This window comes from Oratosquilla oratoria, chromosome 33, assembly GCF_046742065.1.
Source record: "Oratosquilla oratoria isolate Oo_2021 chromosome 33, ASM4674206v1, whole genome shotgun sequence".
NCBI lineage: Eukaryota > Metazoa > Arthropoda > Malacostraca > Stomatopoda > Squillidae > Oratosquilla > Oratosquilla oratoria.
The window spans coordinates 8,116,066-8,135,693 of NC_134809.1; the positions used below are offsets into that span (position 1 = coordinate 8,116,066).

The 19,628-nt window shown below is 39.2% G+C and overlaps 2 protein-coding genes across 3 annotated transcripts in view; both read right to left on the reverse strand.

Annotated features, from left to right (window-relative positions):
* The window catches only part of LOC143017743 (RNA exonuclease 4-like), a 29,413-nt gene extending 18,637 nt beyond the window's left edge, over positions 1-10,776 (reverse strand). Inside the window, exons 1-4 of one of the 2 annotated variants that reach the window (XM_076172573.1) lie at positions 10,630-10,776; positions 5,902-6,236; positions 2,441-2,727; positions 400-593 (exon numbers count right to left, since the gene is read on the reverse strand). In XM_076172573.1, the coding sequence (XP_076028688.1) occupies positions 400-593; positions 2,441-2,727; positions 5,902-6,162 (742 nt within the window). In that variant the 5' untranslated portion in view covers positions 6,163-6,236; positions 10,630-10,776. Of the gene's footprint in view, positions 1-399; positions 594-2,440; positions 2,728-5,901; positions 6,237-10,621 lie in introns of both variants that reach the window. The other variant, XM_076172574.1, reaches the window with a different exon arrangement.
* Positions 10,777-11,058: 282 nt separating this feature from the next.
* LOC143017745 (uncharacterized) lies at positions 11,059-19,325 on the reverse strand. The gene is made up of 2 exons (XM_076172577.1): positions 19,127-19,325; positions 11,059-12,295 (listed from the first exon to the last, which is right to left on the reverse strand). Exons 1-2 carry the CDS (start codon positions 19,204-19,206, stop codon positions 12,064-12,066), a joined length of 312 nt encoding a protein of 103 aa, XP_076028692.1. The 5' UTR covers positions 19,207-19,325; the 3' UTR covers positions 11,059-12,063.
* Positions 19,326-19,628: the final 303 nt, after the last annotated feature.

Below are 19,628 nucleotides of genomic sequence, written 5' to 3' on the forward strand. Positions count from 1 at the left end.
ATTTATTAATTTATTTTCAATTCTTATTATTATTTCTTTTAAATTTTTCACCTCTGTCACTATGTGGTTGGACTGTTGGGACAGGCAACAGTCACTGCTGGGAATCAGAGAGATGTGCAGGATTTGAACCCACAACTGATCGAATGTGAGACCAGCACACACCAAGACAAACAGCACATAATACTATACTGTCCTATATTCACTTCAGACAACATCACAAAAACTCAAGAGACCTCTGGACTGAATCAGAGGATGTGGTCATTTAACTTTGGGATATGAGTCTCCAACAAGACAGAACAATGGCAATGGACTACTTGGTTGACTTTAGTTATCAAAAATCCAATATTCTGCAATGTATCAAACAGGAAATACAAATGTGTCTAAAACAACATTAAGTACCGTTCTCAAGATCTGATGGTCGAATGCCAGAAATATTAGTTCTGTAGTCTGTCACCTTCTCTGATGGCTTTACATACTTATCATAGATGACATTTCCAAAGTGGTTCACAATAGAAATACGAGCCAATATGGAATCTTCTCCATTCATTCCAGTGCCAACCATCTCACAATCCATGGCTATCACTTTAGTAACCCTGCAAAGAAAAAGCCATAAACAATACACAGCAAATTATATTCATGTTACTGAAAAAAAACTGTTTTAAAAAAAATATATATATATATACATATATATATATATATATATATATATATATATATATATGTATATCTATATATATATATACATATATATATATATATATATATACATACATACATATACCAAAGGCCTTTTACCCTTTACAAGGGAGGTAGCCAAAGTCAAAGGCATAAATCCACTCCCACCCATTTCATCCCCACATACTCCACTCCCATTCACCAACCCTCTCTCCTTTTCTTAGCTCCTCCTGCATGATCATCCTTGCATCTCACCCACTGCCCTGGATCAGAAGCAATGCAGCAAGACACAGCACATTCACAGCAATGTTGTTTCATTTAATCAGCGACCCCCACCTCTCCTTCACCTCATGCAAAAAGAGAAGATGGGAACAAATCCCTTTGGGCTGCATCAAAATACCATTCACACAACTAAATACAACTAGGTAAATACATAAACATTCCTTAACCCCCCATCCCCCACCCACTCCCTTCCATGCATCACAGCATCATCCATAATAAAAAAAATAAACGAGCCTCAACAAAACAACCCAAAATTGCAGGCACTAGAAACTGAAGCAAAATATCCTCTCAAAATGTCAAGCATGACACTAAATGGCTTAACTGCAGCAACAGTGATTGAAAGATGCCAGGCAAGTTGTCAGATACCAACAGCTAGAGAAATCTTACCACACTGTGGGAGAAGCACAAAATAACTTTGTACACTTTTACCATGCTAATAACATGGGTAAATACCAAGTTTCTTGCAGTGGCTGTATATATATATATATATACAGAGCACTTGACAGAAACTTGTTCTACAGGCACATGGTGAAAAAGATAAAAAGATTCTCTAGAACTTCACTCTAGTCTCCTCTGTTTTTCTCTCCAACCACAGACCATGTTCTCTCCCTCTGTATTTTTCCAGCTTCATACTTCACCAGTCAGTTCCTCTCATCCAGAACAACCCTTCCCATAGTATATATATCCTGAGCCACCTTTCACTGTCACTTAACTTCTTCTATTCTCTTTCCATCACTTCAGTTTCTGTGCTTTTCCAACCATTCCATTTTCCCTTATATGTCTTTTATATTTATCTGCCATCTCAATTTTCCTGTTTCCCAACATTCATTATCTTTATTTCCAATCTCTTCATTTATACCTACTTCTTTTCTTAGCATTTTTACTTTTATTAGTAAAACATAATGATCTGATATACCACATATTGCCCCCTCAACACTGTCAAAGCCAAATTAATTTTTATCACCAGGATTCATATCTAGGTAACAAACCTAGAACTTCACTCTAGTCTCCTCTGTTTTTCTCTCCAACCACAGACCATGTTCTCTCCCTCTGTATTTTTCCAGCTTCATACTTCACCAGTCAGTTCCTCTCATCCAGAACAACCCTTCCCATAGTATATATATCCTGAGCCACCTTTCACTGTCACTTAACTTCTTCTATTCTCTTTCCATCACTTCAGTTTCTGTGCTTTTCCAACCATTCCATTCTCCCTTATATGTCTTTTATATTTATCTGCCATCTCAATTTTCCTGTTTCCCAACATTCATTATCTTTATTTCCAATCTCTTCATTTATACCTACTTCTTTTCTTAGCATTTTTACTTTTATTAGTAAAATATAATGATCTGATATACCACATATTGCCCCTCAACACTGTCGAAGCCAAATTAATTTTTATCACCAGGATTCATAACTAGGTAACAAACCAAAATGACAGGGAGAAAAAAAATCACTAAATGTTGCAATTTGGTCAAAAATTTACCCTAGAAAAGAATTCTGTTTGACTAGACTCTTTGTGGACCCATCCTTGTCTGTGTTGACCTTTTCTTCAACTCCTGAGTCCTCTTCATTCTCTTGTACTACACCTTCCAAAAGAATGGGGTCAACATCATCAAACCATATATCTGGCTTCACCATTACTTTCTTCTTCAAAGGCTCATCAGTAACTTCTGCTTCTTCTTTTTTTCTCTTTACCTCTTTTATACCAATATCTTTTTTTCTTTTTTCTTCCTTTGAATTGTTCTTCTTTCCTTCACTCTCTTTCAATATCTGCAATAACAAATAATACTTTTAGACTTGAACCTATTGCTGGTACCAATATATCTTTTTTAAGGTGCTACATATGTGAAGCTCTCACATCAGTTTGAAAATAAATTCAACATTAGGTTAAAAGTAATTACGCTAGATTACAATGCATGTTATGCAATTCTTGGGTGCTTGTTAAATATGCATTACAAAGAATATTCTAAATATGAAACAGCTATACACAAATGGTTTAAACTTTGGTTGAGACTATCTGAAAATCACATTTTCAATTCTCAAATTCAATGTCATGGTTTGTTCGAGCATCTTTGGAATACTCCAAAATCTAAAACAGGAAGAATGAATCATGAACAAAGAATGCTAAAGAAAAGATTTAATGATATATCTAATAATTTCTAGTTACTAGTGTGGTGCCGTTTTTGGAATGCAGCGCTTCGAATAATATTCATTAAGGTCTTACAACTGAGGGATGGAAGGGCAAGATGTTTGTGGTGCCTCGACAGACTAGTGCTTAACCAAGAGCACCTCCAATGGGAGTGATCAAAGATACCCGTATAAGGACGATTTGGGAATTAAGAAATTAACCCTGACAACTTAGAGGTATACGCTGCCACCACCCAATCGCTTATATGGATATATATATATGATCAATGAAGGAACTACTCCTCGTTAACCACGTCTGGTTAACGTTCCCTCCCCCTCAGGTCGTTCGGGGTTGGCTCTGGGTAGCGAAAGGCCTTCCGTGACACTACAAGAGCGACGTCCAATTTGGGTAATGAAAGAATATAGGTGTAGGTTTTCTATGCATTAATCATTAAACTGTAGAAAAATATAATAAAAAAATATAAGAGTATGAGGTGTCTGAGAAGTATGATGGGGGTTACTAGGCTAGATAGTGTGAGAAATGAGGAGGTGAGGAGGAGAACAGGGGTGGAAAGGGAGTTGGGAGATAGGGTTGATGAAAGAGTATTAGGATGGTTTGGACACATGGAAAGAATGAGTGAAGAAAGACTAGTAAAAGAGGTATGGAAGGCAAATGTGGGGGGAGTGAACATGAGGGGACGTCCTAGGATGAGGTGGATGGATGGGGTGAAGGGGGCTTTGGGGAAGAGGGGAATGTCTGTTGAGGAAGGACGGGAGAGGACAGAAGACAGGGGTGAGTGGAGAATGGTTGTATATGGATGATGTGATGCATGAGGTGGAATGGGCGGGGGATGGGGGTGAGGTAGTATGTGTGAGCAAAATTTGATGCAGCCCGAAGGGATTTCTCCCCATCTCCTTTTCTGCATGAGGGGACGGAGAGGGGGGGTCGCCAATTTAATGAAGCGGCTTTGCTGTGGATGTGCTGTGTCTTGCGACACTGCTTCTGACCCAGGGCAGTGGACAAGGTGCAGGGATGACCCGTCATCCAGGAGGTGCTAAGATAAGAGGGAGGGTGGAGGGGTGTGGAGTGTATTCAGGGATGGAATGGGTGGGAATGATTTTATGCCTTTCCCTTTTTGGCTACCTCCCTTGTAAGGGGGAAAAACCCTTGGTATATGTATGTATATTGTGGGTATTCTCCACTAGACAATTGTGGTTCATACAGAATGAAAAATATATGTATGTTGGTCCTGTCCAACATCTACAATGATCCAATTCATCTGCTTTGTGGGCACAAGTGCCACCACCAAATCCCTCCTCCCTCCCACTGATAGCACCACCAAACCCCAATCAATCCAAATATGAATAGTTTATAAAGCCATAATTACAATAGTTAACATGTACATCCCAACACCAAACTATGGTTCATAAGGTCAGTTTATCAAGCCCACCACCACACTGTACTTGTAATTTTTTCTAATGATTATTTTTCTAAAACTTTTTTGTGTATTCACAGTATTGTGCTGAACAAAATGGTTATGCAGCCTGCACTCATCATTCTCTCAGTTATCTGGCCAACTGTGAAAAAATTTTGGTGACCACTTTTTCTTATTTTATATTTGACAGAAGCCTGGGATGTTTTGGTACTCCAAATCATCTTGAAATACAATTAGATTGTTACCTGATAAGTAACATTCATTCCTTTGAATCTTATTTCTTCAGTATGTCATTTGTGGTTTGCTTCCTCATAATTTTCTTAAATTTCCCATTTCTTACAAAATAGTTTCTTATTTCTTAAAAAATATTATCATGTTTTATTTCTAAATTACCTACTACCTGAAAAAGGAGAGGAACAATTGCCAGTTGTCATATTGGGAAAAAAGTGAAGGAAGTTGAAGTTGATGGAGCACCCCCTCTTGCTGGTGGCGAGGGTGCTGATGGGTTTTGGAGGTGGACAGCATTCTCTTTGACATCTTATAGGATATTGTGGGTAGGTACTCACCAGTAGTCTTTTGAGTATAATTAATGTTTTTAATATATTGACTTTCTTTCTAATGCATGCAGCCCTCGATTTAACAGACCCCACTGAAGAGATATTGGTGGCAAAGTACAAAATTCAATGACTCGGAATAAATTTCAGTCCCTCTATTATATCATCAAAGCATACCAGAACCTATCTTTACAACTCTTGGTAAGTTTGATATTGAATTAGATTAAATATGTTTAATTTATCATATCTATTGGACCAATGTTCCCCCTTTTGTCTGTTAAATTGAGTAGTCATCTTTCTGTTAATTTCATGGATGTGAGAAAATAGGCAAATTTCTCCAGTTTGACAGAGGAGACAGGTCACATGGCACCAGCACCACTTTGCTTTAAAGGCCTTTGAGCAACAGCAAATACCATGCATCCCTACCACCTAAATTCAAATATATAAAAAAAAAGCATCTCAACCTAATTTTGACAATCATACCCTCAGGAACCAATGATGGGTACTTGCTTTTGATCCTGCAAAATGGACAACTCATATTCAAAACCCATCAACTCCTTCACTTCCATTTGGTGCAGACCTGTGGGGCTGGCATTCAGTTTCCAGGCCAGACCCAAAATCTCTATCAACTTCAACTTCCTTCACTTTTTCACAATAGGAAAACTGAGAGCCAACAATTACTTCCCACCTACTATTTTCAGTCACAAACATAGAAAAAGCCCCAAAACAGACAAAAGTTCAAAGTTTCTTTCCAGAGAGATCTATGGGAGGCCCTGAGAACCAACTAATTAGTAAAACTCAAGGCAACAATCATTATTATTACTCACCCCTTGCAATTGTTTCCAATTTGCAGAAAAATCCTCTGGTTTCTTCACCAAAAGAGTGGGCTTGAATTCTATGTCATTTTTCTTCTTTTTCAGCTTTCCCTTTTTTCTGGGCTGTGATTTATCATCACTCACTACAGAGTCTGCATTTTTTCTTATCTTCATTTTCTTTTTTTTGTAATCTATCATCTTGAACTTTTTAATGTCGGCATTTGCACCATTAGAACTTATATATGATTTGGCTTTGGATTTCTTTACCTTCATGGATAAAAATTTACTTGTTTGGCAGATGCACACACATGAACTGTTCTTGATATGCCTTTTTCACTTCAGTTTTCCTGTAAAGAAACATTAACTTAGTTATAAAATATGTAGATAAAACTCCACCATATCCCATCTAACCATATATCAATTAATGCCACATTCATCATATGCAGGGTAGATAACATTTTAGTTTGCCACATGTATGATATGCCAGGAAGGAACAAATGTGAAGATGAAATGTGCAACAGTATTCCAAGAATAATGCATGGTAATCATAATATGGTATTAAGTTTTTTATTAGAAACAGCAGGGCTGCAGACAGAAACTTTGGGGAATTGCCAGTAACCAACTCTAGGAAATTCATAGGGACATAACAGAAATGGAAGATACATTTAATGTCAACATAGTAGATGAAACCCTAAAACTGACAGGTTTAGAGAAACTTGGATGAGACATATAGCTGTGAGCATGAATCTCTGGAAATTAATGTACCAGAAACTGACTCAGGGAGATGTTGAACTAAATACCAGCACCTCAACAATAAGGACTGGCAATACAAGTCCAATGAGAGGACACCTGTATCCACTTATAAGCTAGGTATTGAGGATGAGTGGAATGCACCAGTTACCAGGCAAACATCAGCATGGTGCAACAGTTCAACACATGAAGCTGAGTTTTAGTAGCACACAAATAAACTTTACAATCATATTCCAACTTAGAATAAAAAGTCAGTGCAATAGGAAGAGGGTCTGTCTGTCAGTGCCCCAAAAGGTATGAACCAAAACTCTAAAGCCCAGTTCACACGAGCAATGTTACTGCACAGAACTCCGTTTTCTGTGCTGCAGCAGCACTTTTTGTAAACAAGCTCCATGTTTCCAGGGTACCGTGAAGATGGTCATTGACACAGGACCCCTGCTCCTGTTGCACATTCAGTTCAATTAACTGAATCATGAAAATATGAAAATCTTACTCAGTGCTCTTAGGTAGTCACCATAATTGGAAGATTTGTGGAAATTTAAAGGTAAAAAGACAATTTTTTATGTTTTCAGTGTAATTTGATCTTATATATTTCAGTTATCTCCTTTATCTCATATTTCATATTTACATTCTTTTCAGGTTGTGTCTCTAAAATTAGGAATGCAAGGAGGTTACACTCAATACCCATGTTTTCTCTGTCTGCGGGATAGCCAAGCAGATGACAAACGCTATGAGCATAGTGAATAACCATCGAGAGAAACCCTCCAACCTGGCTCACACAATGTGGTTCCTGATCCACTGGTCAACCCTCATCAAATTTTGGTGCCACCTCTTCATATACAACTTGGATTGATAAAGAATTTTGTCAAGGCCATCAATCAAAGAGGTCCAGCATTTGGTTTCATAAAACAGATATTTCCACAAATCAGTGATGCAAAATTGAATGCAGGTATTTTCAATGGTCCTCAAATTAGAAGCCTAATGAAAGATGAACAGCTCAATAGAGTAATGAGTGAAACAGAGGAATGCATGGCAAGCCTTCAAATCAGTTGTGGACAATTTCCTTGGAAACAAAAGAAGTTCAGAATACATGTTCATTGTTCAAGAACTGATGTAGAATTTTAACTTCTTCAATACAAATCAAATTCTTGCGCACAGCGTCAGATGCCTATTGTATGATGCATCAAACAACTTGCTTAATAAAACATAAAAGTCACTGCTATATTAATTGTACTGTTCACTCTAAGTAATAATAAACAGAAAATGTGATTGAACCAGTACACAGAATCCAGGGGTAACTCAGCTAGAACTTCAAAATAAATATAATCAAGACGCCAACACCGGCATTCTCATATACCCACTAACATATCACGACGTGCACCAGTAAAAATACATTTTCTAAGATCACATCTGATTATTTTCCTGATAACTGTGGAAACTACAGCAAAAGATAAGGTGAAACGTTCCACCAAGATATTCATACTATGGAAGAAAGGTATCATGGATGATGGAACATAATCATGTTAGCAGATTACTGTTGGTGTCTGAAATATGATTTGTCTGGTGAAAAACACATAGAAAATTATGGGAAAAGTCTTTTTTTCCTGCATATTCTAAATGTTAATAAAAACAATATTATAGCAATTAGTCATTATTAACCTTACCGTATAACTTTCATACTAAGTCACTATAAAAAAAACAGCATTTTGAATGAAAACACCATTTCAACAATATTCAGTTAATTCAATAATTTGAGTAGACTGACCAAAACCATCATAATTTTTTTATTCAGCATAACCAGATTACTTAACTTCAGTTAAAAAAAAAAAAAAACAACATGACAACAGAAAAAAATTCAAAATGTGGGCCTGTGTTACTGGTGAGTAGGTAAGTCTATTTTACTTTAATTTTATTCAAATTTTAACATATTTACAAAACTGTTTAAAAATGGAGTATTAACAAATTTATTTACATCATAACAATATAAAAGTGTTCAAACAAGGTTTGCACCATTAAAAAAGATATTCTAAGGCATTTTACGGGTTGTGTCCACTATCCATGATTATTCACAAGGGGTCTTAGAACCTAATCGTCAAGAATACTGGGGTATCACTATATTCATTTGTTTGTACCCCAAACTATTGTTTATTAACAGAGATGGTCAGCTCTATTCCATTATCATACAAACATATTTTCACTTTCTTTTTTATTAGAAACATCTATTTTTTTCTATGGAAAAGTTAGGTTATATTAGGTTAGGAGATAATAGACAATGTAAGTTTCATATTAAATACCAGTATTTGTGTGATTCTGGAATTTTTCCCAAAAATAATTGATAAAACTTGTCCATGTGGAGATATAAAAATTTACCCAAATTCTAAAGGGTCTGTTTATGCACCTCACAAGACTGAACGATCTCATCTGGCCGACTGTCCCTATTTACTGGAGTCAGACAAAGGTTTCACATGCAAGAATAAAGGAATTGACAGGTTTCATGTGTTGTCACAGGTCACATGCCCACTGTGGGGTCAGCCATATTGGACATCTAGCATGAGTTACAAGCACAGGGATAGTTCGAGTTTGGAGTTTATCAGAAAAATAACAATCTTTTGTGTAGATGTTGGCTGCAATAACAGACAGAAGTGCCCACACCTCTCATTTTATTGTTTCCCTGCTGAGACAGAGAAGGGAGAGATGGATTGCAGCTGTGAAGAGGGATGGATGGGAGCCAACTCAGTACTTCAGACTCTGCAGTGGCACCCAAGAAATGAAATGCCAACCTCATATACATTTCATGAGGTTGGCATTTCATTTCTTGGGTGCCATGGTTGATCAAAAATATATATTATTTAACAGTTAATTAAAATCATAAACCTCCAAAAATGAACTTATAATGTTAAATGTAAGTTATATTAAAGGGAACCTGGTTTATACACCCTACATTTTGCCGATTACTCAAAATATATTTTTAAATGTCATGAAATTTTGTGTAATTTACTATTATTTTGTGTTTATCATTTGGAGGAATATTTTTAGTCTTAATAATCCAATTTCAGTTCCTCAATTTGGTTGAAGTTAGTTTAGATTAGGTTAGGTTACTTATATGCTACATTTAGACAAGTTGCGCTAGATTATGTTACATTACGATATTCAAATACTTTGGATTACATTTGCTAACCTTTGAGCTTTAATACTGTACAAACTATTTCAACCAGAATATTCAATTGCTCACTAGGGTTCTTGCATTCTGGCAACATTGTGATGGTCCAGAAGTACAACCCCCAAGCTCCTAAGTATCTGGAGATTAGTGGTGAACAAGGTTAGGTCAGGCTACGATACGTAGCAAATTTGACATTCATTGGGTAGCTCTACAACTGGCCAAATATTGTATTGCTCGAGTAATCATTTCGGCATGCCCTCGTACTAGGCATCATTCACACAACTATTAAATAACACACTTAGCACTACCCTTAATCATGTATAATATAAGAAATATTAAGAATAAATACTTCAAGAGCTTACACGATCGCACCTTCAAAATAAACACGTGACTATTGAAACAATGTAAGTCTTCCAACAAATGTGTCGTCACACGTTTTGTTTTTATTACACAGTTGTTTACAAGTCAAATTTTAATTCCGTACAACCCTGCCAATACTTTTCTGGGCAATAAATGATATATGCCTTGTTAAATCACACCACTAATAATGGGAATATTCGTACTCACACCTAGTGTTAAGCTAACGCAGAAAATATGGATCTTCAATATCAACGTAAACACTAAAACAGACTATGATTCTGATCGTAATTTCCTAAGACGAACTACCTCCGCTGTTTGTAATTTTACTAATTTATTTTGTTTGTCATCAAGCTATTACTCTGTGACACCTCTTTAGTAATGACATAACATGGCAACGTGTCCTTCGTAATTCAATGGTGAGGGCACCCACGCGCCTCTTATTTTCTTAATTTCAGAACTAACCCCACTACCTCAGCCAGGATGGCTTGCACGTGGACATTGTCGTATTCGAAGGTGGGGGCTGCCTTTCACTCCCCAGTTCTTTATCTCCATTGCAGAGGTCGAGAAAACTGCCTCGTGGGTACCGGTTTGTGGCAGAAGGCAGTAATACAGTGGCAGTTTTTTCACAACATTTAATAAAACACTTCGTTGAGAATTATTGGAAGGATATTCAACACATTGTTGAGGGTAATTTTTTTTATGTAAAATTAAGTATTACTTTTGCCCAATATTTTGAAAGAAACTAAATCATGTGAGAACATATACTTTAATTTATATTTAAAACATCGTATTCGTGCTACAGAGTACATCTAAATTTACCAAATTCAAGTTAGCCCCCCCCCAAAAAAAAAAGAAAACGTCATCTATATTTACAAAGTTTAGGTACCCTAGAATTTTTTTATCCTTGATCTGTCACTGCGAACAACACAAAATGCTTAAAGGCCGCTTTCACACTAAGGTGACACGTAGCACGCCACTTGAAAATGAACAGGAAATCCATGAAACCTCACTGAGGTGGCGTGACTCGTCGCATGAGCCACGTGCGACTTGCATGCCACTCCGACATTGAACATGTCCTTTTTAAAGTGTGCCTTGCCACCCCGGACTGTGATGCCAAATTTTAACGGAACTTTCACTTCCAAACTTATTATTAAACGATGTAGTATTGCATTCTTATTTTAATAACAAAATAACAATAAAACGAACATTTTTGGGTGTATGGCGCATGTTGATTAATTTACAAGAGCCTAGACAGATTTGCACAAGCACATGTGACACACTGCCTGATGAGAGATACACGCAGCCTTGTAGGAAACAATTGTCTTTTGTGCTTCGTCCTGTGTACAACTACGAGTATGCCTCTTCCAGACAATGAACTATTTAACATAAAATTTGTAGCTGTGGAGAAATACAAATGTCTGTATGACACAACATTGTAGTATTATTTGGTTCGAAACAACAGCAGGACAAATGAAAATCAACAAAATATCTAATATCTTTCTTTTGGTAATTAGCCACAAGGTGCGACACTAGAAGTGTCACATGAGAAATATAGGTGAAGCTCGGACTAAGGCCACAGCTTAGTGGAGCTTATGGTTGTAGCTGGACGTGGAGCCTAACGTCGGCGAGGCGGTAGCAGATGATGACGGCGAGGCTCGATGGGACGGCTAGAAGACTGGACGAGATGTTGTTTGTGCGCTGGTCGGTACTGTTCTGCCCATCTCGGCGAAACGCCGACCTTTTAAAGGAGGCTGGCGGGAACGTGGGGAGCTTTCCAAGTTCCTGATTGGCTGACCGCTGGCTGGCCGGGACGTCCTTGCGAACTACGCTTGCCAACTACGGGAACTTGGAAAGGCTAGCTCCGAAGATTTCTTTGATCAGTGTGTGACGGGTCGTAGGATGCGTCACGTCACTACACCACTCCCCCCGCTCTTCGAAAGCGGGCGTCGAGGAGGATAGGGAGCGACGCGCGCGACGTAGTTGAACCAGTCTGGCCTTCGGATCAATCGCCCCGAACGAGTGGTCATGCCGTCAGGGGGCATGTCTGGCAAGGAGGGCCTTGATGGAGGGGGGCTCGAGTGCAGGGTGGTGTTGTCGAGGTCGGAGGCCTGGCGATGGGAGGTGTTGAGTATGGAGCTGTGGAGACATAAGGTTGGGTGAGAATTGTTGCATTGCATGGTAGAGTGGGGGCGTGGGGTGGGGAGGATCTTGAGGGGTGCCGGGAACAGTTGTAGAAGGGTGTGGTTGTGGGATAGGAGAGGGATAAGGGTTGATTCACACTATCGGTCCGGTCACGCTCCGGTCTCGTTCCGCTCCGGTTCTGAGGTATTCAGGGTTGATTCACACTATCGGTCCGGTCGCGCTTCGCTCTCGGTTCTGAGGTATTCACACTATCGGTCCCCTCTCGTTCCCGTCATCCCCCCTCCCTCGACACCAGTAGAAGTCTTACCATCAGTTACGAAGGATGTGTGACTTTTCTGACGCCGAGTTGGCAATAATCGCTATTGCACTTGATGAAGAAGAAGAAGGAAAACAAAATAGAAAAAGAAAGAAATTATGGGTTCATAGTATGTTGCTAGATAGTAAGTCTTAAGGAGAATTTCATTCTCTGTATCCTGGTCTTATTGATGTTGAGAGTAAATTACACAGCTATTTCAGAATGAACAAATGTACTTTTGAGAAATTACTATCCATAATTGAGGATGACCTGAATATATTTAAGGAAACTTAAAGCTATGCCTTCTAACGCTAATGCAATCATTACAACAACATGCATACTTCACAATCTGATACACCCAAATGCTGTTGCATTACCAGATACTGTTGTCATGCCTCCATCAAACATAGTACGTCCAATGAGAGGAAGAGGGGGGAAATGCTACAAAGGAGGCTTTTGGCGTGAAAGAAACACTGAAAGATTATTTCAGCTCCCTAGCTGGTTCAATGCCTTGGCAAAAGGATGAAATATAAGTAGACAAACAAACTTGTGTAAGAATATTTGTTGAGTGAGCTAAGGAGATGCATTTCCGCAGTGGATAATAGGTTATTATACATATGGAATTTCTTTCTTCGGTTAATAATGTGTATTTTTTTCTCTCTCAGTACCTTGGCAATATTATTAGTATGCAAACATTATTGTATAGGAAAATTGTTTAGTGAGGATAGGAAATGTAGTTCCACAGTGGGCATTAGGCTATTGTATGGGATTTCTTATCTTCACAACCCAGCTGCCTGCTTATTTCAACACAGCTTCTTCTTTTCGCCACGTTATCACTGTAGTGCAGCGAAGTCAGGTCATACAGCTCTGGTTTACCTTTTGACTAATTCTATTAGCATTTCATCTGAATCCACAAAATTAAAGTAAGTTTTGTAGGTTATATTTTATTCAGTTGGTGCTTATGTATATCCTCGCTGTACGCATTGTCATTGTATCAGTGATAAATAAAAAGAAAACGTATTTTTATAATTTTTCTAACTTTCTCATGATCCCATTGTGGTGTTTCCTTTGGATTACCCATGGTTTGGTAGGACAGCAGGTAACACTACTTGCTTATATGAAGGCTGAATCTCGACTGGAGTGGACCAGGACCGTGGCAACTGAGTTCACACTGGCGCTCACGATCCAGTCACGCTCCGGTCTCGCTCCAGTAAAAATATCTTTTGACGGAACCGTGACCGGAGCGAAGCCGGAGCGAGACTGGAGCGAGAGCGCCAGTGTGAATGCTTCCATTGAAATTAATGAGACAATATTGGACCGGACCGAGAGCGGAACGGGAGTGGAGCGCGACCGGACCGATAGTGTGAATCAAGCCTAAGGGTTGATTCACACTATCGGTCCGGTCGCGCTCCACTCCCGCTACGCTCTCGGTCCGGTCCAATATTGTCTCATTAATTTCAATGGAAGCATTCACACTGGCGCTCTCGCTCCAGTCTCGCTCCGGTCACGGTTCCGTCAAAAGATATTTTTACTGGAGCGAGACTGGACCGTGAGCGCCAGTGTGAACTCAGTTGCCACGGTCCTGCTCCACTCCAGTCGAGATTCAGCCTTCATATAAGCAAGTAGTGTTACCCTCTGTCCTACCAAACCATGGATAATCCAAAGGAAACACCACAATGGGATCATGAGAAAGTTAGAAAAATGATAAAAATACATTTTCTTTTTATTTATCACTGATACAATGACAATGCGTACAGCGAGGATATTCATAAGCACCAACTGAATACAATATAACCTACAAAACTTACTTTAATTTTGTGGATTTAGATGAAATGCTAATAGAATTAGTCAAAAGGTAAACCAGAGCTGTATGACCTGACTTCGCTGCACTACAGTGATAATGTTTGCATACTTATCATATTGCCAAGGTACTGAGAGAAAAAAAATACACATTATTAACCGAAGAAAGAAATTCCATATGTATAATAACAACCTATTATCCACTGCGGAAATGCATCTCCTTAGCTCACTCAACAAATATTCCTACACAAGTTTGTTTATCTACTTATATTTTATCATTTTGCCAAGGCATTGAACCAGCTGGGGAGCTGAAATAATCTTTCAGTGTTTCTCTCGCGCCAAAAGCCTCCTTTGTAGCATTTCCCCCTCTTCCTCTCATTGGACGTACTGTGTTTGATGGAGGCATGACAACAGTATCTGGTAATACAACAGGGTTTGGGTGTATCAGATTGTGAAGTATGCATGTTGTTGTAATGATTGCATTAGCGTTAGAAGGCATAGCTTTAAGTTTCCTTAAATATATTCTGAAGGTTTGCACTAGAATACCAAATGTGCACTCAACTATCCTCCTGGCTCTAGATAATCTATAATTAAAAATCCTCTTCTCTATCTTATGTTCAGTCTGTGAACCTGGGTAGGGCCTCATCAAATTTCTCTTCAGCGGGAAAGCCTCATCTCCCACTATAACGTATGGTGCAAGCACATCAGTGCCAGGAAGTGCAGCATCTTCTTGTACATTTCAAGTCATCCTCAATTTTGGATAGTATTTTCTCAAATGTTCCTTTGTTCATTCTGAAATAGCTGTGGAATTTACTCTCATCATCAATAAGACGAGGATACAGAGTATGAAATTCTCCTTCAGTCTTCCTATCTTGCAACATAGGATGAACCCACAATCTCTTTCTTTTTCTATTTTGTTTTCCTTCTTCTTCTTCTTCATCAAGTGCAATAGCGAATATTGCCAACTCGGCGTCAGAAAAGTCACACTTCCTTCGTAACTGATGGTAAGACTTCTACTGGTATCGAGGGAGGGGCGATGACGGGAGCGAGAGCGGACCGTACGTGTGAATGCCTCAGAACCGAGAGCAGACCGAGAGTGGAGCGCGACCGGACCGATAGTGTGAATCAACCCTAAGGGTTCGCCGTCGCCTACGCGTGATCTGTGTGAGTTTGGGGGGGGGGGGCTGCTGCAGGTGCTGTGGTGATGGGGAGTTAGAGGCAGGAGGGGAGTATTGGTTTGGAGGGGAGAGTTTTTCGTAGCTAGTTTGACAGAATAAAATACTCTACGCGCGCGATGTTTCGCTTATCCACACAAAGCCTCGCCACCATACGGATGACCCCGGAGTGACATTCTAACGTGGATAGGTTTATACGCATTCTAAGTGATATTCGCATTATCAGTGACTGTTGTGTTTCGACGTAACTTCCACTACGTATACCAATGACGTATTGCTACCTATTGAGTACCGTGTCTAACCGGCCTACGCTCCCCTCTACGATTTCTACAACAGGATACTTCTACAACCTCCACACTGCCTACCTACACATTCCCATACATACCCAAGAATTATATCTGATAACGACCAGACTGTCCGCGCATACACGTCCAGTTGTCACACCCGCTTCACCGACATCGGCAGCAGCAGCAGCAACAGAAGTTCCTTTTTGCACCACAACTCCGCACCCAGCGTTTATGCCCTCATGTGTTGTGGCAGCTGTTCCAGAACGCCCCCCCCCCCCACCCGCCCCACAATTCGACAAAGCGTCGCCAACAAAGTGGTTTTCGTTGCTGGGGTCGCAATTCGCTCTAGCCAACATCACTGCCCCCGCCACGAAGTAACACCCTACTACACACTCAAACTTACCTCTTCGTGTGCTCAACCAACCTGACGACGTCGTTCATTCCGCCGACCACGAGCGATTAAAGCAGGCGCTGATTTTCGTCCTTACATATCGCCCCCGAAACTGACGCCCTGGTGCATCAAAACCACACCATGTACAACAAACCGACGACCTTCCTACGAGAAATGCCCAGAATTGGTATGCAACTTGGTGTCGAAGATGAATTTATACGCCTGAAGTTCCTCCGTGCAGTGCCGAGTGACCTTAGATCTCTTCTTGCGACGCATAGTGAGCTTGAAGAGTCGGACCTTGTCGCAGAAACACTGCTGGACCACGGCGTCGGTAACAGGATTAAGATATCTATAAGTTTAGGGAACATATCAGGTACCAATGTAAACGTAAATATCATGAGACGTAAGCCATACCAAGATCTAAGAATATAAGGTCTAACCACTTCCGACCGAATTTCGAGGGAGTTGGCGCAGCGAGCCCGTGAACGTCACTTGGCTGTTCAAAGTGGGGTTAGCGGGTCCTATAGCTGTCAGTTGAAGTTGGTCCGTCGTTCGAAAATGACGTCGCCTTCGCTCGCACCGCTCCACTCAATTATTTATATTCTGACAAATATTATATAAAATATATATATAATATATATAAAATATTATAGTTCCTTTCTATATATATGAATATATAATATATATGATATATAATATATATATATAATATATAAAATATTATAGTTCCTGTCATCCTTGGCGTTTCACAGTTTTCTTCAATGTATCACAAAGAGAAAATGGACGCATCTAAATGACGTCAGAAGCTGCGCAGAACTACTCCAGCGATTAGACCTGTTTACTTAGACCTTGAGCTATACCTCCCTCCCCTTCTTGTGTCGTCTCTCCCCATTTCTTGCCTACGTAACGTTGTCATGATAACAGGGCCATCCTCCTCTCATTCCTATCGCACCGTTCAGGGTGAGCAGGAAATGACTGACGTGCCCGATGGGTACCGACTAGTCCGAATCCATCAGGAGAGAGCTTAGACAGAAATACCGACCAAAAATTCGCATCTAGAGGTTACAAAAGGGAATTTGTTTGTTAATCATATGACACCGGGAATATAGAAAATTAGGAGATCCCGATTTAGATCATTCGATTAGGATAATTTCAACATACATATGTTCAGACTAAGCCAAGGACAGGAAACCGATTGGATGAAAGGTTTGCGCATAATCGAGCATAAAGCGTCATATGACGAGACTTCTTGATGTACAGGCCTGTTCCTTATTTGCGCTCTTCGCCCAGAGGAAAAAGCCAATATGTCGATATTGAAATACTGATATATAGTAGGTTAGTAATTTTGGTGGGGTACTGGGGAATTTAGTGATAATTTTAAGTATACGAGTTGATTATAAGACGAGACTTCTTGATGTATAGAGGGAGACCAAACTGGCGTCCAAACATATTCATTATCAACAGCATAGATTAATACACAGGGATTAGAGGAAGTGAAATCTGGTGTGGTCTTCGTCTGTCACCATGTGATAGGGATTTAGAATAAGAATAGTAGTTATTGTCTGTGATATATGTGTTAGCATAATTAGAATTTCCTCGCTTCAAGACCGGCCGGCAGGCCGTTAAAGCGTAGTAGCCTACTTCCTCGATTCGCTTATGTGACATACTTCATTCTCTAATTTATCCCTTTATTCATTCAAGAATCTTCTTTAAACCCAAGTGACATATGTCCTCGGGCCATTGCTACCACGAAATTATTAAAGTATTTTTATGTCGCGAAATTTCCATAATGATTCTCAGGGGAATTACTGTATATCGTAGATATTTTGAACTAAAGTAGGGGAAAATTTTCCCCAAATCCCTTGTTTATCAGTTGTTATTAATTGTACTCGGTTTATTCAATGTGGATGAAGGAATAAGGGTACAAATGAAAATTCTGATTAAATGTAAGTTTAAGTATCATTCCGCCCGTATTACACTAGTCTAAGTAGAGGTGAGCTTAAAGCCACCATCTCTTGAGTTGAATACAGTTAATATATTTGGTAAATAAGATAAATAAGATTTGAGCATTACACCTCCAACCTTCATTTGAATAACTAGACTTCGCTTACAGGAATCTAGACTTATCTAAGAACATTTCAACAGTGTGTCTAACATTCGTATAGGTTTACAATTTCTTAGATATTACATCCAAAGTAATTTTTACTCAAACGAACTCTCAACGGTCGGCATTGGTGAAGCCCAATGAGATAAACTCTTTAACGGGGCGGTTTTCAAGATCACCCCATCAGAAGTGCCTTATCTGTGATCTGTATGCCATATATATATATATATATATATATATATATATATGTATATATATATATAAATATATATATATATATATATATTATATGTGTGTGTGTGTGTGTGTGTGTGTGTGTGTGTGTGTGTGTGTGTGTGTGTGTGTGTGTGTGTGTGTGTGTGTGTGTGTGTGTGTGTGTGTGTGTGTGTTTTAAATTACCCACTGTCGGAGAAACAAAGCAAAGGAGACAGACTAACTGTATATTTCGACCACTACTGTGGTCCTCATTCTGCTTAAGAGGACCACAGTAGTGTTCGAAATATACAGTTCGTCTGTCTCCTTTGCTTTGTTTCTCCGACAGTGGGTAATTTAAAACATTTTACTAAATGTGCTACTACATTTTCGTCTTGTGATATATATATATATATATATATATATATATATATATATATATATATATATATATACATATACATATATATATATGTATATATGTATATATATATATATATATGTATATATATATATATATATATATATATATATATATATATGTATTGCATAAATGTGTATGTGTGTAAAGAATCACCTACCTTGAAATCCAGCATGAGTAAACAAAACGATGGGTGTATCTCGATAGTCGTAGGGGTCGTGGTCGATTATACAAATCCATCACCGTTGCATTGCAGAAGACAGCTGCAGGTCGTGCGTTCTTGGTTCTGATGGTAGTTGGTTGGCTCAGGACATGTCTAACTCAGAGGTTCAAGCCAATAGCTCATTTGATATGTTTCTCCAAACTATGAGAGGCCACCTGGCTTGTTGGTTTCAATCGAGGATCAAAGAGACGTATTACTCACCCCAGAGAGGCGCCTCAGCACAATGACAGGTTTGGGGCGTTGCGTATCCTGTCCCTGCAGGGTCGCCAAGCATTGCAAACACCTGAGCAGCTTGTGACTTACATCGCTAATAGATGGCCGCCAATTCGTAGGAAGTTCATCTACCCTTTGGATGGTCTTTTTATATCTGGGGGGTATCTGATGCATTTTCCGCAATGCCGGGGAAGCAGTGGGGGAACCCACCCGTTCATTAAGACAC